The sequence below is a fragment of the Lolium rigidum genome, chromosome 4 (genome assembly GCF_022539505.1).
Source record: "Lolium rigidum isolate FL_2022 chromosome 4, APGP_CSIRO_Lrig_0.1, whole genome shotgun sequence".
Classification (NCBI taxonomy): domain Eukaryota; kingdom Viridiplantae; phylum Streptophyta; class Magnoliopsida; order Poales; family Poaceae; genus Lolium; species Lolium rigidum.
Genome location: NC_061511.1, coordinates 232186308 through 232208801, shown reverse-complemented (window position 1 = coordinate 232208801; position 22494 = coordinate 232186308). Strand labels below are relative to the sequence as shown.

The following is a 22494-nucleotide window of genomic DNA, read 5'->3' as shown; positions in this document are numbered from 1 at the left end:
GAAAACTAACCTGGGTCCTCCCTTGGCAGAGATTTTGTTTTCCGGTCCTTTTCTATTTAAAATAATATCATGTTTCCTATTTTAAATAATAAAAATTATGCTGTTAATAACTTTTAATTGGTAATTTAAATGAAAAATGTTATATATGAAACTTAATAAGAGAAATACACTGAACATGAATATGCCATCCATATGCCTATTTGCCTCTCACATCATGTCGTTCATCGGTAGTCGTGCATGTTCACCCTAATGTCCACCCCTAGAGTATTTCGGACACTGACTAGGGTTTTCCTTGCTCCGCTTAATATTGAAGTAGCTCACCCCTGTCATGTTGTGCCATACTAATCAACATTTAACTCTGTCGGTAGAAATACAACTCCAACCTTAATTTATTTGTCCGAGGTTTCCGACTCTGATTAATATGGATAAGTTGCATTGCACCATCGCTGCCATGTCATGCATACCATCTTGATCATGCCGATTTTACTTTCGTAGTTGTAAGTTTTGCATCTTTTGTGTGTTCTAGCATTTTCTTCTTCACAGATAGGCCGTTGAGTTGACGCCCTTTAACAGACAAGCATTTCCACACTCCTGTCTCTGCAGGAGTCTTTTACCTATTTTATTTGCCTTCTCTCTCTTGCTCGCCTTGAGCTGCGTTCTTGTCGTTTGTCCTATCCACTTGTTTTCTCAAGCAGCCCATATTGACTCCACCTCCCTCATGTAGCTATTGTTTGGTTACCGGGTCTGCCTTGCGAGTCGTACTGCATGTTTAGGGATCTGCTGTTATCTCTATATCTATTGGGTTGTTGGGAGGTTATCACATGATATATCAGTTGTTGGAGATAATCATATGCTTTACTTTAATGTTAACAACTAAAATTGTAAGCAGTGACATCTCTAAGCCCCTTTGTGAAATCATCGGATCTTTGTCTCGCTAATGTCCCCTAAGACCCGAGTTCTTGTTATCTATTTCGAGATTGAGCGCTCTACCCGTGTTACTGATGTGTGCAGTCGACACGTCCGTTGGGAACTCCAAGAGGAAGGTGTGATGCGTACAGTAGCAAGTTTTCCCTCAGAAAGAAACCAAGGTTTATCGAACCAGGAGGAGCCAAGAAGCACGTTGAAGGTTGTTGGCGGCGGAGTGTGGTGCGGCGCAACACCAGGGATTCCGGCGCCAACGTGGAACCTGCACAACACAATCACAGAACTTTGCCCCAACGTAACGATGAGGTTGTCAATCTCACCGGCTTGCCGTAAACAAAGGATTAGATGTATAGTGTGGATGATGTTGATTGTTTGCGAAGAACAAGTAAAGAACAATTGCGTAGATTGTATTTCGGATGTAAAGAATAGGACCGGGGTCCACAGTTCACTAGTGGTGTCTCTCCCATAAGATAAGCGAGATGTTGGGTGAACAAATTACAGCTTGGGCAATTGACAAATAAAGAAGGCATAACAATGCACATACATATATCATGATGAGTACTATGAGATTTAATCAGGGCATTACGACAAAGTACATAGACCGCTATCCAAAGCATGCATCTATGCCTAAAAATTCCACCTTCGGGTTATCATCCGAACCCCTTCCAGTATTAAGTTGTAAACAACGAGACAATTGCATTAAGTATGGTGCGTAATGTAATCAACACAAATATCCTTAGATAAAGCATCGATGTTTTATCCCTAGTAGCAACAAGCACATCCACAACCTTAGAACTTTCCGTCATCGTCCCGGATTTAATGGAGGCATGAACCCACTATCGAGCATAAATACCCCCTCTTGGAGTCACAAGTACCAACTTGGCCAGAGCCTCTACTAGCAACGGAGAGCATGCAAAAACATAAATAACATATATGATAGATTGATAATCAACTTGACATAATATTCAATATTCATCGGATCCCAACAAACACAACATGAAGGATTACAAATAGATGATCTTGATCATGATAGGCGCGCAGCTCACAAGATCTAACATGATGGCACAATGAGGAGAACACAACCATCTAGCTACTGCTATGGACCCATAGTCCAGGGGTGAACTACTCACACATCGATCCGGAGGCGATCATGGCGATGAAGAGACCTCCGGGAGATGATTCCCCCTCCGGCAGGGTGCCGGGGGCGATCTCCTGAATCTCCCGAGATGGGATTGGCGGCGGCGGCGTCTCTGGAAGGTTTTCCGTATCGTGGCTCTCGGTACTGGGGTTTTCGTGACGAAGACCTTAAGTAGGCGGAAGGGCAGAGTCGGGAGGGTCACGAGGGGGCCCACAAAGTAGGCCGGCGCGGCCAGGGCTTGGGCCGCGCCGCCCTAGTGTGGCACCACCTCGTGGTCCCACTTTGTTTCCTCTTCGGACTTCTGGAAGCTTCGTGGAAAAATAGGCCCCTGGGCGTTGATTTCGTCCAATTTCGAGAATATTTCCTTACTAGGATTTCTGAAACCAAAAACAGCAGAAAACAACAACTGGCTCTTCGGCATCTCGTCAATAGGTTAGTGCCGGAAAATGCATAAGAATGACATACAATGTGTATAAAACATGTGAGTATTATCATAAAAGTAGCATGGAACATAAGAAATTATAGATACATTTGAGACGTATCAAGCATCCCCAAGCTTAGTTCATACTCGCCCTCGAGTAGGTAAACGATAACAAAGATAATTTACGAAGTGACATGCTATCATAATCTTGATCATACTATTGTAAAGCATATCAGATGAATGCAGCGATTCGAAGCAATGATGAAGATAATGAGTAAACAAATGAATCATATAGCAAAGACTTTTCATGAATAATACTTTCAGGACAAGCATCAATAAGACTTGCATAAGAGTTACTCATAAAGCAATAGATTCGAAGTAAAGATATTGAAGCAACACAAAGGATGATTAAGTTTCAGCAATTGCTTTCAACTTCAACATATATATCTCATGGATAATTGTCAACACAAAGCAATATAACAAGTGCAATAAGTAAACATGTAAGAATCAATGCACACAGTTGATACAAGTGTTTGCTTGTGGGATAGAAAGAATAGGCAAGTTGACTCAACAATAAAGTAGAAGATATGCCCTTCACAGAGGGAAGCATTGATTACTATATTTGTGCTAGAGCTTTTCATTTTGAAAACAAGAAATAATTTTGTCAACGGTAGTAATAAAGCATATGTGTTATGTATAAGACATCTTATAAGTTGCAAGCCTCATGCATAGTATACCAATAGTGCTCGCACCTTGTCCTAATTAGCTTGGATTAACACGGATTATCATTGCATAGCATATGTTTCAACCAAGTGTCACAAAGAGGTACATCTATGCCGCCTGTACAAAGGTCTAAGGAGAAAGCTCGCATTGGATTTCTCGCTTTTGATTATTCTCAACTTAGACATCCATACCGGGACAACATAGACAATAGATAATGGACTCCTCTTTAATGCATAAGCATTCAACAACAATTAATATTCTCATAAGAGATTGAGGATTAGTTGTCCACACCGAAACTTCCACCATGAATCATGGCTTTAGTTAGCGGCCCAATGTTCTTCTCTAACAGTATGCATACTCAAACCATTTGATCATGAAAATCGCCCTTACTTCGTGACAAGACGAACATGCATAGCAACTCACATGATATTCAACAAAGGTAAAAGTTGATGGTGTCCCCAAAAACATGGTTACCGCTCAACAAGCAACTTATTAAGAAATAAGACACATAAGTACATATTCTTCACCACAATAGTTTTTAAGCTATTTTCCCATGAGCTATATATTGCAAAGGTAAAGGAATAGAATTTTTAAAGGCAGCACTCAAGTAATGTACTTTGGAATGGCAGAGAAATACCATGTGGTGGGTAGGTATGGTGGACACAAATGGCATGGTTATTGGCTCAAGGATTTGGATGCACGAGAAGAATTCCTCTCAATACAAGGCTAGGCTAGAAAGGTTGTTTGAGGCAAACTCAAGTATAAAACGGTGCAGCAAAGCTCACATATGAACATATTGTAACTATTATAAGACTTTACATTGTCTCCTTGTTGTTCAAACACCTCAACCAGAAAATATCTAGACTCTAGAGATCAATCATGCAAACCAAATTTTAACAAGCTCTATGTAGTTACTCATTAACGGGTACAAGGTACATGATGCAAGAGCTTAAACATGATCTATATGAGCACAACAATTGCCAAGTATCAAATTATTCAAGACATTATACCATTTACCACATGCGGTATTTTGCGTTTCCAACCATATAATAATGAATGAAGTAGTTCAAATTTCGCAATGAATATTAAAAATAAAGCTAAGAACACATGTGTTCATACGAAACAGTGGAGCGTGTCTCTCTCCCAAACAAAGAATGCTAGGATCCGATTTTATTCAAACAAAAACAAAAACAAAAACAAACAGACGCTCCAAGTAAAGCACATAAGATGTGACGGAATAAAAATATAGTTTCACTAGAGGAACTCGATAAGTTATCGATGAAGAAGGGATGCCTTGGGCATCCCCAAGCTTAGACGCTTGAGTCTTCTTAAAATATGCAGGGATGAACCACGGGGGCATCCCCAAGCTTTGACTTTTCACTCTTCTTGATCATATTGTATCCTCCTCCTCTCTTGACCCTTGAAAACTTCCTCCACACCAAACTCGAAACAAACTCATTAGAGGGTCAGTGCATAATTCATATATTCAGAGGTGACATAATCATTTTTAACACTTCTGGATATTGCACAAAGCTACTGAAAGTTAATGGAACAAAGAAATCCGTCAAACATAGCAAAACAGGCAATGCGAAATAAAAGGCAGAATCTGTCAAAACAGAACAGTTCGTAAAGACGAATTTTAAAGAGGCACCAGACTTTCTCAGATGAAAATGCCCAAATTTAATGAAAGTTGCGTACATATCTGAGGATCGCGCACGTAAACTGGCAGATGTTTTTAAATTTTCTACAGAGACTACTGCTCAAATTCGTGACAGCAAGAAATCTGTTCCTGCGCAGTAATCCAAATCTAGTATTGGCTTTACTATCAAAGACTTTACTTGGCACAACAATGCAATAAAATAAAGATAAGGAGAGATTGCTACAGTAGTAACAACTTCCTAGACTCAAATATAAAAAAAAGTGCAGAAGTAAAATAATGGGTTGTCTCCCATAAGCGCTTTTCTTTAACGCCTTTCAGCTAGGCGCAGAAAGTGTGTATCAAGTATTGTCAAGAGATGAAGCATCAACAGGAGTGTTGGGAGTTTTCTCAACTATGCATTTTATCTTATCTATGTGAGTTTCAGAGGCTCCCTTTTCATTAATCTTAGGTTTGCTATCCTCGTCAAACAAATTTTCAGGAACAAGCCAACCATAGTTATTTTCTAGAGCGTCATGCATTCCTAGGAGCTTACTAGGTATCGGTACTTTAATCTCCCCTCCATCATTAACATTATTAGTGTACCTTATTCTATCCATGTCCATCTTTTCGAGGATACTAGCAAAGTTGGTATAAGAGCCAAGCATCTTATATTTAATAAAGACCTTTCTAGCCTCTCTTGCTACACCACCAAATTCTTTAAGAAGGGTTTCTAAAACAAAATCTTTCTTTTCCCCTTCCTCCATATCACCGAGTGTAAGAAACATGTGTTGAATTATAGGATTGAGATTAACAAATTTAGTTTCCAACATGCGAACTAAAGAAGCAGCAGCAATTTCATAAGTAGGAGCAAGTTCTACCAAGTGTCTATCTTCAAAATCTTCAGCGGTACTAACATGAGTGAAAAATTCTTCTATATTATCTCTCCCAATTATAGACCCACGTCCTACCGGTATGTCTTTCAGAGTGAACTTAGGAGGAAACATGATGAAATAAAATAAAGGTAAATAAAGTAAATGCAAGTAACTAATTTTTTTGTGTTTTCAATATAGAGAACAAGACAGTAAATAAAGTAAAACTAGCAACTAATTTTTTTTGTGTTTTTGATATAAGAGCAAACAAAGCAATAAATAAAGTAAAACAAAGCAAGACAAAAACAAAGTAAAGAGATTGGATGTGGGAGACTCCCTTGCAGCGTGTCTTGATCTCCCCGGCAACGGCGCCGGAAAAGAGCTTGATGCGTGCGATCGACACGTCCGTTGGGAACCCCAAGAGGAAGGTGTGATGCGTACAGTAGCAAGTTTTCCCTCAGAAAGAAACCAAGGTTTATCGAACCAGGAGGAGCCAAGAAGCACGTTGAAGGTTGTTGGTGGCGGATTGTAGTGCGGCGCAACACCAGGGATTTCGGCGCCAACGTGGAACCTGCACAACACAATCACAGAACTTTGCCCCAACGTAACAAGGAGGTTGTCAATCTCACCGGCTTGCTGTAAACAAAGGATTAGATGTATAGTGTGGATGATGATGATTGTTTGCGAAGAACAGTAAAGAACAATTGCAGTAGATTGTATTTCAGATGTAAAGAATAGGACCGGGGTCCACGGTTCACTAGTGGTGTCTCTCCCATAAGATAAGCGGATGTTGGGTGAACAAATTACAGTTGGGCAATTGACAAATAAAGAAGGCATAACAATGCACATACATATAACATGATGAGTACTATGAGATTTAATCAGGGCATTACGACAAAGTACATAGACCGCTATCCAGCATGCATCTATGCCTAAAAATTCCACCTTCATGTTATCATCCGAACCCCTTCCAGTATTAAGTTGTAAACAACAGACAATTGCATTAAGTATGGTGCGTAATGTAATCAACACAAATATCCTTAGACAAAGCATTGATGTTTTATCCCTAGTAGCAACATCACATCCACAACCTTAGAACTTTCTGTCACTGTCCCAGATTTAATGGAGGCATGAACCCACTATCGAGCATAAATACCCGCTCTTGGAGTCACAAGTATCAACTTGGCCAGAGCCTCTACTAGCAACGGAGAGCATGTAAGAACATAAATAACATATATGATAGATTGATAATCAACTTGACATAGTATTCAATATTCATCGGATCCCAACAAACACAACATGAAGGATTACAAATAGATGATCTTGATCATGATAGGTAGCTCACAAGATCTAACATGATAGCACAATGAGGAGAAGACAACCATCTAGCTACTGCTATGGACCCATAGTCCAGGGGTGAACTACTCACAGATCGATCCGGAGGCGATCATGGCGATGAAGAGACCTCCGGGAGATGATTCCCTTCTCCGACAGGGTGCCGGAGGCGATCTCCTGAATCCCCCGAGATGGGATTGGCGGCGGTGGCGTCTCTGGAAGGTTTTCCGTATCGTGGCTCTTGGTACTGGGGTTTTCGCGACGAAGACCTTAAGTAGGCGGAAGGGCAGAGTCGGGAGGGTCATGAGGGGCCCACACAGTAGGCCGGCGCGGCCAGGGCTTGGGCCGCGCCACCCTAGTGTGGCGCCACCTCGTGGCCCCACTTCGTTTCCTCTTCGGACTTCTGAAAGCTTCGTGGAAAAATAGGCCCCTGGGCGTTGATTTCATCCAATTCTGAGAATATTTCCTTACTAGGATTTCTGAAACCAAAAACAGCAGAAAAACAACAGAATCGGCTCTTCGGCATCTCGTCAATAGGTTAGTGCCGGAAAATGCATAATAATGACATATAATGTGTATAAAACATGTGAGTATCATCATAAAAGTAGCATGGAACATAAGAAATTATAGATACGTTTGAGACGTATCAGTTACCTATTCGGAGGAATCGCTGGAATCCTCATGGTATCAGTTCCGGGGCGTCACACAACTCATCCCTCCACTAACAACCGTGCCTTCCTACCCCGATTGTTTTTTACACCATGCTCATGTCATATCAATGAGCCAACAGTGTGCTTCCATGTGGCTTGGATGGCATTGAATGTAGGTTGGAGAACTACCAAGGAAAAGGAGGTAGGCCAAGGAATCAAAGGGTGTGTTCGGTTCTACAACCAGAGGAATGGTTCTATTCTGAGGTCATGGAATGGTTCCGACCCCGTGTTCGGTTTGCCAAAAACAACGAGGAACATAATGGTCCTGTTTTTTTGTTCCGATCCCATGTTCGGTTCGTAAAAAGAGAGGAACAAAATGGTTCCAACTGCTAAATATTTCATTGACTTAGGCCTAAGTTTAACCCTCTCTAAATCATGATTAATGGAGATAAATTAGAGCCAGAATCGTTCAAAATGTTGGAGATATGCCCAAGAGGCAATAATAAAATGGTTATTATATATCTTTATGTTTATGATAAATATTTGCATACCATGCTATAATTGTATTAACCGAAACATTGATACATGTGTGTTATGTAAACAACTAGCTTGTTGATTAATAGATGATCATAGTTTCATGATCATGAACATTGGATGTTATTAATAACAAGGTTATGTCATTGATGAATGATGTAATGGACATGCACCCAAATAAGCGTAGCATATGATCACGTCATTAAGTTCTATTTGCTATAAGCTTCCGATACATAGTTACCTAGTCCTTCGACCATGAGATCATGTAAATCACTTATACCGAAAGGGTACTTTGATTACATCAAACGCCACTGCGTAAATGGGTAGTTATAAAGGTGAGATTAAGTATTTGGAAAGTATGAGTTGAGGCATATGGATCAAGAGTGGGATATTGTCCATCCCGATGACGGATAGATATACTCTGGGCCCTCTCGGTGGAATGTCATCTGATTAGCTTGCAAGCATATGAATGGTTCATAAGAGATGACATACCACGGTACGAGTAAAGAGTACTTGTCAGAGACGAGGTTGAACAAGGTATGAAGATACCGATGATCAAACCTCGGACAAGTAAAATATCGCGTGACAAAGGGAATCGGAATCGTATGTAAATGGTTCAATCGATCACTAAGTTATCGTTGAATATGTGGGAGCCATTATGGATCTCCAGATCCCGCTATTAGTTATTGGTCGGAGAAGAGTCTCAACCATGTCTGCATAGTTCACGAACCGTAGGGTGACACACTTAAGGTTTGATGTCGTTTTAAGTAGATATGGAATATGGAATGGAGTTCGAAGTTTTGTTCGGAGTCTCGGATGGGATCCAGGATATCACGAGGAGGTCCGGAATGGTCCGGAGAATAAGATTCATATATAGGAAGTCATTTTCTAGGTTTGAAAATGATCCGGTGTATTTATGGAAGGTTCTAGAAGGTTCTAGAAAAGTCCGGAAGAAATCACCGCGGAAGGTGGAGTCCCGGAGGGACTCCACCCACCTTGGCCGGCCAGCCTAAGGGCATCTCCAGCGGGGCGACGCAAACGGATGCTAAAAACATCCATATTTTGACCGTTTGCGTCGCGTCCGAACAGACCAAAAATTAAAACCGTCCGTTTGCGTCGGAGTGTGATACGTCTCCGACGTATCGATAATTTCTTATGTTCCATGCCACATTATTGATGATATCTACATGTTTTATGCATACTTTATGTCATATTCATGCATTTTCCGGCACTAACCTATTAACGAGATGCCGAAGAGCCAGTTGTTGTTTTCTGCTGTTTTTGGTTTCAGAAATCCTAGTAAGGAAATATTCTTGGAATTGGACGAAATCAACGCCCAGGGGCCTATTTTGCCACGAAGCTTCCAGAAGACCGAAGAGAAGACGAAGTGGGGCCACGGGGCGCCGCCACACTAGGGCGGTGTGGCCCAGGGGGGCCCGCGCGGCCCTAGCGTGTGGGGCCCCCGTGACGCCTCCTGACCTGCCCTTCCGCCTACATATAGTCTTCGTCGCGAAACCCCCGCACCGAGAGCCACGATACGGAAAAACTTCCGGAGACGCCGCCGCCGCCGCCAATCCCATCTCGGGGGATTCTGGAGATCGCCTCCGGCACCCTGTCGGAGAGGGGAATCATCTCCCGGAGGACTCTTCACCGCCATGGTCGCCTCCGGAGTGATGAGTGAGTAGTTCACCCCTGGACTATGGGTCCATAGCAGTAGCTAGATGGTCGTCTTCTCCTTATGTGCTTCATTGTCGGATCTTGTGAGCTGCCTAACATGATCAAGATCATCTATCTGTAATGCTATATGTTGTGTTTGTTGGGATCCGATGGATAGAGAATATTATGTTATCTTGATTATCAATATATTACCTATGTGTTGTTTATGATCTTGCATGCTCTCCGTTATTAGTAGAGGCTCTGGCCAAGTTTTTACTCTTAACTCCAAGAGGGAGTATTTATGCTCGATAGTGGGTTCATGCCTCCATTAAATGTGGGACAGTGACAGAAATTTCTAAGGTTGTGGATGTGCTGTTGCCACTAGGGATAAAACATTGATGCTATGTACGAGGATGTAGTTATTGATTACATTACGCACCATACTTAATGCAATTGTCTGTTGTTTACAACTTAATACTGGAAGGGTTCGGATGATAACCTGAAGGTGGACTTTTTAGGCATAGATGCATGCTGGATAGCGGTCTATGTACTTTGTCGTAATGCCCAATTAAATCTCACTATACTCATCATATCATGTATGTGCATGGTCATGCCCTCTCTATTTGTCAATTGCCCAACTGTAATTTGTTCACCCAACATGTTATTTATCTTATGGGAGAGACACCTCTAGTGAACTGTGGACCCCGGTCCATTCTTTTACATCGAATACAATCTACTGCAATACTTGTTCTACTGTTTTCTGCAAACAATCATCATCCACACTATACATCTAATCCTTTGTTACAGCAAACCGGTGAGATTGACAACCTCACTGTTTCGTTGGGGCAAAGTACTTTGGTTGTGTTGTGCAGGTTCCACGTTGGCGCCGGAATCCCTGGTGTTGCGCCGCACTACATCCCGCCGTCATCAACCTTCGACGTGCTTCTTGGCTCCTAGTGGTTCGATAACCTTGGTTTCTTACTGAGGGAAAACTTGCTGCTGTGCGTATCATACCTTCCTCTTGGGGTTCGCAACGGACGTGTTAATTACGCGCAATCAGAGTGCCTCCAGCGGTGTATTTTTTGTGTCTCTAGTGGAACAAGAATAAGTAGTACTCTGGTCCAAAAAGAAGTGGTCAACTCCAACTTCGCTGAAGAGAGATCGGAGCCGAATTAAATCAACCATGGCAGCACAACTAAGCAAGCCACCGGATTTCAACCAGACGGCGATGCACAGGAAGGATAAAATTACCGACGGCAGTGCCTAGGTAATGGCTGGCGAGGCGCGTCCTGCGCATGGCGCTGCTTCCGCTCGAGTCCGCATGGCGTCACGGGCACTGGTGGCTTCCGCTGCGGACTGCGGCGTCGAAATGCTGGTCCTGGCCGCCGGCGACGGCGAGCTTCGACCGGGGTCGCACCTTGGTGGTGGAGGCGAGGAGCGGCGGCGGAGCGGTCGTGCGCACGTCGTGGCGTTGGCTCGAGGCCATCTACGCACATCGCGGCGTCGGCTCGAGGCCGCACGGCTGGTGACTTCCGCTGCGGGCAGCGGCGTCGAGGCGCTGGTCCTGTGACGGCTTTGCCGCCGGTGACGGCGACCTCTGACCAGGATGGCGCCTTGGAGGTGGAGGCGAGGGAGACGCACGCCCGCCAGGAGCAGCGGCGGAGCGGTCCCGCCTGGCTCATCTGGGCTCGCCAGACATGGCTCCCTGCCTGCACCTGGGCGATTTTAACGGCGACCGCTGGAGCCCTGTCCCCGTGGTCGCGGTCGACGACTCGGGTGCTGCCTCCAACCTCTCCTCGAGGGAACGCGCATGCCGCGCTACCCTCCTACCGACGGTGTCGGCTTGACCCGCGGCGTCTCCTAGAGCACCTGCTTGAACTTCTCCTCCGGCGGCGGCATGTCGTGGGCCTCACCAACCTTCCTCCGGTATTCTTCCCCGGCCACGCCCCATCGTTGCAGACTTCGCTCGATTTGGGGAGAGAGCAGAAGAGAGAGAGACGGGAGAGAGAGAGGAAACTGAGGTAGGTGGAGAGAAGAGTGACTGACGTATGGGCCAGTTTTAGCACACAGCCGGACGCATGCAGACATAAAGCGGTCACGCGGTCAGTTCGTCCCGACGCAAACCTGGCGCATATTTGGGTAGCAAATGCGTCTCTCCGGACGCAACGGACAAAAAAACCCGGAATGCGTCTCCCTGCTGGAGAAGGGTCCAGACGCAAACGGACGCAAAAAGGCAAAAAACCCAAAATGTGTCGCCCCGCTGGAGATGCCCTAAGGGAGGAGGAGTCCCAGGTGGACTCCACCCCATGGTGGCCGGCCACCCCACCAAGGAAGGGGTGGGAGTCCCACCTTGAGTAGGAGTCCCACCTTGGGTAGGTTTCGTCCTTATGGAAGGTTTAGGAGTTGGACTCTTACTCGTTCTTTGGGCAAACCTAGATGTGTTCCACTGAATGAGGGACAAGGGGAGGGGGCCGGCCACACCAAAGCCTCCTTGGCCGCACCCCATAGTGGCCGGCGCCCCTCTCTCCCCAAACCCTAGCCGCTCTCCTCCTCCACCTCTCCCGCATACGCTTTGGCGAAGCCCTGCCGGAGATCTCCACCACCACCGCCACCACGCCGTCGTGCTGCCGGGATTCCGAGGAGGATCTACTACTTCCGTTGCCCGCTGGAACGGGGAGAAGGACATCTTCATCAACACCGTACGTGTGACCGAGTACGGAGGTGCTGCCCGACTGTCGCACCGTCAAGATCTTCTACGCGCTTTTGAAAGCGGCAAGTGATCATCTTCTGCAACAACGAGATCTAATCTCATAGGCTTTGGAAATCTTCGAGGGTTAGTCTCATGATCTTCTCGTTGCTACCATCTTCTAGATTGCATCTATGCTACGAATCCTATCACAAAAATCATAGGCAAAATCGTGCATGGCCGCGCCGCTGGATCCTTGGCCGCCGCATCGTCGCGCTCGTCCGTGGCCGCAGCGTCGCGCTCGTCCCTGGCCGCGGCTGCCGCGCTCGTGCCTGGTCATAGCCGCGCGCTCGTCCCTGGACGCCGCACGCTCATGCCTGGCCACGGTTGCGTGTGCCCGGTCGCCGCCGCTCGTGCATGCCTGGACACCGCCGCTCGTGCCTGATGACGCAGCCGCGCCTATTGCTCGCGGGTCCCCCACGTTATATCGCTGTTTTTTCTCATTACTCAGCCGGTCCCCCACATCCGACCTATTTGGTGGAACGAGCTCGTTTCGCATATGAGGGAAATATCCCGTTTCCTGGAACGAGTTGGTTTCGTTCCTTTGCCCAACAGAACACAAGAATGGACTATAAGTACGTGACACTTCCATTCCATTCTTCTTCATTCTGAACCGAACACGCCCTAAGGCGGCTTCTTGGTTTGATGGCTCAAGAGGGGCAGTGCCAACGACTCAAATGGCCTTGAAATGGTAAAAGGAGGTGATTATCTAACCATGCATCTCGTTGGCTGAATTCATGCCAATTCAATGCTAGTAAGGACAAGGAAGAGTACATATATGCGAGGTTTTAGACCATTTTGCAAGATACAGATAAATCTCAGTTCAAATTTTGTATGTGCCATATCCATTGAATTTCTACGTCAGGGTTATATTTGGAACACCATTTCTTTTCTCGCACATTACCTCTTGTGGTGAACTTTAATTTTAACCATGCTTGTGCTAATACTACCACTGCCCACATTCCATTTTAGTACTCACTCTGTTCACTGATGTAAGACCTTTTTGTTTTTTTTCGATAATACATGTATCTAGATAAATTTTAGTCTCCAAGTTTACTTATTTGATCCGTACCTAATCCATTTTAAAATATCTAAAAGGTCCTCGATTAGTGATGGAGGGAGTAGCTAAAATCATTGTTGAAGTTAGCATCGTGGGGCGGACCAGAGTCCGCCTCCCTATCTCGGGCGAATTTATGCTGTCTCATCTATTATACTCCCTCCGTTCGACACTAAATGTCTTAGATTCGCATGTATATAGACATAAAATATGTCTATATATACATCCAAATTAGCGACAACTAAGAGTATTTTCAGCCGCGTTCCCCAAAGTGTTCCAAACGGTGCCGAATCGAGCGTTTGGGGGACGTGTTTTGTTCGAGTCGCGTTTGGGGGACGTCGTTCCCCAGTGACCCCCAAACGCCTCCTCCAAACTTTTTAAAACATTAAAATATTCTCTTTTTTGTTTTTTCACTTTTTATTTCAATAGAGAGAAGAAATATTATTCCACAAACTAATACATAATTCAGAACATGGTTTACACAAACTAAGACATAGTTTGGAACATGGTTTTCATAAACTAATACATAATTTGAATCATGGTTGACACAAATTAAAACATTGGAAAATGAGGAAACCTAACTAGTGTTGGCATCGTAGATTTTGTGTGTTCGCTGCCAACAAAGAACACTCCCGGGCACCCCAGTCACCCAAACTAAAAAATCCAGCTGGTGATGATAGCCCTGCTGGTCCTTTCGAGTAGGAACATATAGAAACTTCCGTGCCTATTTTCGCTGCGAATAAACAACACTCAGTCGTCCTCCTCATCGGTGTCGTCGTGGTAGTGCCGGCGGCAACGCGTCTCGTCGAACACCTTGACGCTCATATCGGCGTCGTCAAGGTAGGAGAATGTGAGCACGCAGCCGGCTTCGAGGTCGTGGTAGCGCGCGAACTTCTCCCAGCCGGTGTGGAGGTACATCTTGCCGCTCCCGTCGAAGAGCACGTCTACCGGCCACCGGCAGCAGTTGTTGGAGATATGCCAAAGATGCAATAATAAAAGTGTTTATTATTATATTTTAGTGTTCATGATAAATGTTTCCAATGCTATAATTGTATTAACTGGAAATATTAATATTTGTGTGTTTTGTAAACATAAAGGAGTCCCTAGTAAACCTCTTGTTAAACTAGCTTTTTGATTAATAAACGATCATGGTTTCCTGATCATGAACATTGGATGTTATTAATAATAAGATCATATCATTAGATGAATGATGTGATGGACATACACCCATAGTAAGTGTAGTATATGATCAAGTCATTAAGTTTGTTGTGCTTCAAGCTTTAAGATACATAGTAACCTAATCCTTCGACCATGAGATAATGTTAATCACCTACACCGGATGAATGCTTTGATGACACCAAACACTACTTCGTAAATGGGTTGTTATAAAGGTGGAATTAAGTGTTCGAAAAGTGTAGGGCTGAAGCGCGTGGATCAAGAGTGGGATTTGTCCATCCAAATGACGGATAGATATACTCTGGCCCCTCTCAGTAGAATGTCATCCAACTAGCTTGCAAGCATGTGACTTCCTCACAAGATATGTCATATCACGGTACGAGTAAAGAGTACTTATCGGTAACGAGGTTGAACTAGGTATAGAGATACCGACGATCAAACTTCGGATAAGTAAAATATCGCGAGACAAAGGGAATCAGTATCATATGTTAATGGTTTATTCGATCACGAAGTCATCATTAAATATGTGGGAGCTATTATGGATCTCTAGGTCCCGCTATTAGTTATTGATCAGAGAAGAGTCTCGATCATGTATGTGTAGTTCACGAACCGTAGGCTTACACACTTAAGATTCGATGTCGTTTTAAGTAGATATGGAATATGGAATGGAGTTCGAATATTGTTCGGAGTCTCGGATGGGATCCAGGACATCACGAGGAGTTCCGGAATGGTCCGAAGAATAAGATTCATATATAGGAAGTCACTTTCCAAGTTTGGGAATGATCCGGTGCATTTATGGAAGGTACTAGAAAGTTCTAGAAACATCCAGAATAAATCACTATGGAAGGTGGAGTCCCGGATGGACTCCACCAACCCTTGCCGGCCAACCAAGAGGGAAGGTGGTGGACTCCACCACCTTGGTTGGCCAAGGAGCAAGAAAAAGGAGCAATCCCACTTGACCTAGGTTTCCCCATTATGGTAAGTTTTGGAGTTGGACTCCAAAGTGGTTTTGGGGCAACCCTAGGGGTTCCACCTATATAAAGAGGAGGAGAGGGGAGGGGGGACGACCACCACAAGCAGCCGCACCACCAAGGGGCACCCAAAGCCGGTGCCCCAAGCCCCCTCTCTCCCAAACCATAGCTCTTCCTCCTCTCTCTCCCGCAGTGCTTACGGCGAAGCCCTGCCAGAGATCTCCACCACCACCATCACCACGCCGTCGTGCTGGCGGGATTCCGAGAAGGATCTACTACATCCGCTGCCCGCTGGAACGGGGAGAAAGACGTCATCATCAAAATTGTACGTGTGACCGAGTGCGGAGTTGTTGCCCGATTGTGGCACCGTCAAGATCTTCTACGCGATTTTAAAAGCGGCAAGTGATCGACAACATCAACCACGAGATTTATCTCGTTAACGCTTAGCGATCTTCGAGGGTATGTTGATCTTCACCTCGTTCCTACCATCTACTAGATTAGATCTTGGCTTGTTATTCGTTCTTGCGGTAGGAATTTTTTGTTTTCTATGTTACGAATCCCTACAACAGTCGCAGCCTCTTGCAGATGCAGCGCGGTCGGCTCGTTGCCGGCGACGAAGTCGGCAAACTTGTCCGGCAGCCTCTGGATGCCGAGTGGGTCACCCTTGAGGACGACGACGAACTCGAATAGCACTTCTTGCTCCTCCTCCTGCAGATCCGACGATGAAGACGACGGCATCGCAAGCGACGGCGAGCGTGCAGCTCTACGTGGCCATGACCACGACCACAACCACGACCGTGACCTCGGCCTCTGCCTCTACCATCCATGGCGTCGACTCTTGAGATGGTAGCAGCTAGGGTTGGGGAGAGAGGCGCTAGGGTTTGTGTGTGACAGACGATGAGAGAGCGACCCTTTTATAGGCCAAAGGGAGGTGGGGGAGCGGTGGTGCTCATTAACGCCGGCACGCAGAGCTAGGTGCGACGAGACGCTTCGCTGCGCCTCTGCGGGAACTGCACCATCGCTGCGCGCCAATAACTTCTGTCGCGAGGTAGGCGACGGTCAGGTTAAACTTCAATGTGCCGTTGATGCGTCGGTCCCACCACTGCTCGCCTCACTTTTCGTTGTGTCCGATGTGCCCGAAGCGTTCCCTGTGCAGTGGGGACGGGCTCGGGCGCCAAACACCGTATTGGACCGCGCCGGACAAAAGGAGGCTTTGAGACACGCGGATGGGAACTTTTTTTTTGTCCGGCGCGTCCCAAATCCCTTTAGGGGACACTTTAGGGATGCGGCTGGGATGCTCTAATAGTATGAAACAGAGGGAGTACTTAAGAAATTGTGGGAGTACACTCATGTTGGGTTAAACAAATATCGGGGTAAGAAATTTTGAATGGTGATTTAGGGCGTGTTCGGCAATCCTCCAGCTCCTAGCTTCACAAAAATCCGTGGCGGAGCAGCACCGAACACTTTGATTCCGCGAAGCCAGATCTGCGAAGCTAGGTTAATTTGGTGTAGAAAACTCGGAGCACCACTTTCGTGATTTCGCGGATCAGCAGAACGCGGAGCAGCCGGAAATTACAATGATATGCCACCGCTGAGTGAAAACGACTCATTGCTATTCTATTTCCCCTGCATCCATCCCGTCGTCCTCGTTCGCTTGCCTGCTCATTCTCCACCACCGCCCGGCATCCCCCAAGACGTCGAGCTGCGCTCCGACTCCCCACCTTCAATTGGGCCCCTCCTCAAACCGCGTTCTTCTCCTTCAGCGGGTCACCGCCGGCGGCACCCCCGACCTGCTCCAGGCGCTGCTCCAACCAGCACGGCCACGCATCTACGTAGCCTGCACGCCGGGAGGGACTTCCCCGCTACTACCCCCATGCCACGTCCATGCACTCCCCGGTCGCGAGCTCGATGACGCTTCCATCCTCTTCCCAAGCCGCATCTCTGTCCTGACCCAGGCCCAATCCACACACGCTCGTGGCAGAGGCGCAATAGTTCTGCCGGTCGCTCTCCCAAGAGGCCGCGATAGCGAAGGAATTCTTCATTACGGGTTCTTTGTATGTGCATGGCTGTGGACGGAGATGCGATATGGGCAGAATAGGGAATCTGGGCAGTGGGGAATCGGGGAGGGGAGCTGGGGAAGACGACCGGGGGAAAAACGTGGACCTGCACCTCATTACGGGCCCAATTCCATCACACTCGAACGGACCAGAAGCAGGCCAGCCCAACAAACGGTGTTTCCGGCTCAGCCAAACCATGGAGTTCGTGCCGAACGTCCCCAGCTCCAGTGGAGACGCTGGAGTGGCGCAGAGAAGTTGGATCGGTGGAGTTTTGAGAAGCCGGAGGACATCCGAACACGTCCTTAGGCGAGGTTCCGATGAGCATGAATCCAGATTCGGTGAGCATCAGTTTGTGATAATTAATGGACCGTGACTACAAAGGAACAAGTTGAAAATGACGAGGTAGTCTAGAGTTTTCAATTGAAAAGTTGCCTGGGATCTTAATTTGTTGTATTACATGGAGTAGAAATGAACAAGTTTGACGTTTGTGCATGATCCACCATCTCTCTTTCCTCCAAACCCTCTGACCGTATCCTCGAGTGGCGAGCATAAAGCCAGAGCGAGTACAAGTGCTACAGCTAGATCAGTGACTGCAAACTGATGCAATTTGCAGATAGACTGACTGATGCATGAGCATGAGCAGCTCGATCGGCTCCACGCCCACAGTGGAGCACACAAGCGGAGTTTGAAGGCGGGAAGACAGCATTATTAGCACTCCAGTCCCCGGCGCTTTCTTTGACCGCTGGGCCCCGGCCCAACAAGCCAAAAAATCCATGCGCATAATGGGCCCACGATCACGAGCCCGTGCAGCGCGACGACAGGAATCGACGTTACAAAGCCGCATCAGCGGCACAATTACATACAGAGAGCGATGAATTAGTAGCGCAATTACGAGAGAGACGAAACAATCATCCGAGCAAGAGGCAGCAGAGCAGCACGGAGGCCGATGGCCTGAGCAGGGCGAACCAGGGGCCGTCTCCATGGCTCCTTATGACATCTCCCCTGGTCGTCGCTCTGACGACGGCCACGGCAGCGGAGGTGTCGTCGTCGTATCCGTGAGCGCCGAGGCAGGATCCGACGCCGACGTCCTTGACGACGGCCCGGTCGTCGTCGACGCACAGGCCCGGGTTGCCACTGAGGTCGAGGTTGCGGCCGAGGCGCCTGAGGAAGGCGCCGTCGAAGGGCACGGCGCCGTCCAGCCCGTTCTTGCTGAGGTTGAGGTGGTACATGCGCTTCAGCCGGCTGAGCCCCGCGGGGATCCTGCCCGTGAGGTTGTTGTTCTGCAGAGACAGCGTGGTGAGGCTGGCCAGCTGGCCGAACGTCTCCGGAATGGAGCCCGAGTAGCCGGAGTTGGCGAGGCGGAGCTCCTGCAGGCGCGCGATGGCGCCCAGCTCGGGCGGCAGCGGCACGCCCATCGGGTTGTTCTCCATGATGAGGTACTGCAGATCCCGGAGGCCCGCGAGGCCGGCGGGCAGGCGGCCGCTGAGCCCGTTGTTGCTGAGCGCGAGGAAGGTGAGGGACCTGAGGCCGGCGAGGGCGGGCGGGACGGCGCCGGTGAGGTTGTTGGAGCTGAGGTCGAGCTTCTGGAGCTGCGCGAGCCCGCCGAGCTCGCGCGGGATGGGGCCCGAGAAGGAGTTGTAGCTGAGGTCGAGGCCCGCGAGGCTGCGGAGCTCGCCGACGCGGGCCGGGATGGGGCCCGTGAGGGAGTTGTAGCTGAGGTCGAGGTGGATGAGGTTCTCGAGCTCGCCGATGCCCCGCGGGACCTCGCCGCGGACGAGCGGGTTCTGGGCGACGGTGAGCACCTGGAGAGAGCGGAGGGCTGCGAGCTGCGGCGGGAGCGTGCCGGAGAGGGAGGGGTTGGAGCGGATGCTGAGCTGCTGCAGGCGGGAGGCGGAGAGGTTGGCGGCGGGGGGAAGGGCGAGGCGGGTCGGGGTGGAGGGGTTGGTGAAGCAGTCGACGAGGAAGAGGGACTGGAGGTGGGGGAGAGAGGAGGAGAATGCGTGGGAGGGGAAGGCGGCGGAGGGCTTGCAGGCCGGGTTTGGCGGCACGCCGAAGTCGAGGCGCGTGACGTGCATGAGGCGCGCGGCGGCGGAGGAGGAGGGGTCCGGCTTGCACTCGAGGCCGGGCCAGGGGGAGGCGCAGGGGTCCGTGCCGGAGGAGGAGCGCCAGTCGCGGTCGGAGGAGACGGCCTCCATGACGCGCAGCAGGGCTTCACGCTCGGCGGGGTCCATGGCCGCGGCGGCCACGGAGATGAGGGACAGGAGGAGGGCGAAGGTGGCTGGCATGGCTGGCGGCTCTGGTACGTGTGGCTGCTGCTGCGGGGCTCTCGTGGGGTTTGGCCTTTTGACGTCGTCGAACGTCGATGTGCTCAGTTGAGTTCAGAGTTGAGAGACGTTTATTGGGTGGCGGAGTGAGGACGCGCGGTGGGGGCAGCTGGAGACTGAAGTGACGGGACTGGGGCCTTGCTGCCCGTACAGAATTCAGAAAGAGCCAGGACAAAACACAGTGCGCGCGTGCGCGTGCGTGCGGTGCCGGGGAATTCCACTGTTATCATCGGTGTCGCCACCGACTGATTCCTCATTTCCTCCTTTTGATCGACCGGGACCCTGATGAGAACGAGAGGCGCCGCACCAGAGACGAATCTTGGCGATGTATGGATCGTCTGAAAAAAGTCCAAAGTTCCCAATAAAATCACGATTCGCACGCCAATCGAACTGTTCTCCGCGAAATTTTATGCCAATCACACACCATGGTCGACCCAGGCTAACTTTGCTTAAACCTTGTCTATCATTTACCGGGGTATGTTTTACCGACACTCCTTCCAAAATACTATCATAGTATCATCGATAATAAACCTATCAAAGTATATTAACACGCATCAAATGTACAAACGTCACAACTCAATCTAGCATCCCTGTCATGGGCGTCGGATTATTCCTCAAACTCGAACATATGTCTAACCAACAACTTACATCTAGTCTATTTTGGCTACCCGAGTGCCTTTATATGTATTAGACCCATGTTATAGAATTCGACTAGAACATGTAACCTACTCGCATAGTCCAAGTACAATTATAGCCTAGACACATATTTGACACAACTTCTACAATCTCTACTCGGTGAATATGTCGCCAACTTGCAAATCCTCATTTTCCCGCGGACACTTGTGCATGTTAAACTTGGTTTCTCTTGTTGATCGCTTGCATGAGCGAGCATATGAATTCTCATCAGACACGGTTGCCTAGACTGAGCCTGCGCCTCACTGCTCCATCATCTTCAGCTCCACCTGGAATAATGCTCACATGCTCCATGTACAGGTTATTATTATTATTCCTCATGCCTTTCAACACCAACTTCTTGTCCTTTCTTGACTTGCATGATCAATTTGTCCCTAACAACACGGTAGAAATAGCATTTTCCATGGACTTCCTCAAGTGAGATTATATTCCCCCAAGCCCCCAATGGATATCTAACATCCAGGAGCACTATTTCATCACCATATTGATATCTCCCATGTCCATAATCCGCTGAGGCGCGCCATTGACTTGAAAAACAACTCCAAAATCATCGGGATTGTAGGTAGCAAAACACTTCTTGTTAGAACTCACATAGTAGGAGATCCGTAAATCCAACATCCACACTTCATCGAACAATTCTCTTACTAAGGCCAGAAGTTCACTATCATAATCAGCTGTAGCGGTAACAACAATATTTTACACAAAGAACTCTGAGTAGGTATTTTATATCTCCTCTCTAGTATTATACCCTTTATGGAAGTTTTAGTTGTACCCCGTCACTTGTTCTCCGCACTCGTCTATGACTTCTAGACTTCTGGAACCTTCCCGTGATAAACCACACCACCTGTATTTCTTCAAAGATAGACAATATGCGACATAAGGAAGACAAGTAGCCAAATCAAGTTGAGAACACAAACACGCATTATCATATAGGCAAAAACATCACCAGTTCAATCTACCAGCTGGTGTAATCCAGATGAGCACGCTAGTAATTGTGGTGTCATCCTACCACCACATCAAAGGAGAATGCAATCGTACCACCTCAAGTTCACAATCATGTGAGGGTTAGTATGTACCACCTCTCACAAAATATACACGCTTGGAATAAATTTCATCAAGGTCTACTTCAAAATTTACAAAATCCTCATCGTGCATTCATCACCAGCACAAACACTACTATGGAGCACCTACATGTAGTAGTACTTGGCTAGGAATGTCCTAAGCCATAGCGTCATGTCGTCCTCCACCATCTGATGTAGGTAAAATTCATCTATGCTCTTTATAGTTTATCGTGCTATATTTTATCATATTTGCATCTTAACTATTGTTAGAGCCATGTTTTACATTGAATTTGCGGATTTTCCAAATAATCCCCATTATTTTGGTTTTAACTCTACATGATAGACACACTTTTTTAAATGTTTTAAATATTTAATTTTTGAGTAAAATGGTTTCCTAATAATAATTTATTTAGCATCTTGGTTGATACTATTATATCATTTGTATGGAGAACCAACCATTTTATAGGCACTAAAGTATCATGGAGATGAAAATATTTCCTTGATTGAGATGAAACATGAG

At 47.2% G+C, this 22494-nt stretch overlaps 1 protein-coding gene across 1 annotated transcript; it reads right to left on the bottom strand.

The window, feature by feature from the left end:
- Positions 1 to 18804: 18804 nt before the first annotated feature.
- Positions 18805 to 20181, bottom strand: LOC124648416 (receptor like protein 29-like). The gene has a single exon (XM_047188188.1). It carries the CDS (start codon positions 20179 to 20181, stop codon positions 18805 to 18807), a length of 1377 nt encoding a protein of 458 aa, XP_047044144.1.
- Between the last annotated feature and the right edge of the window lie 2313 nt (positions 20182 to 22494).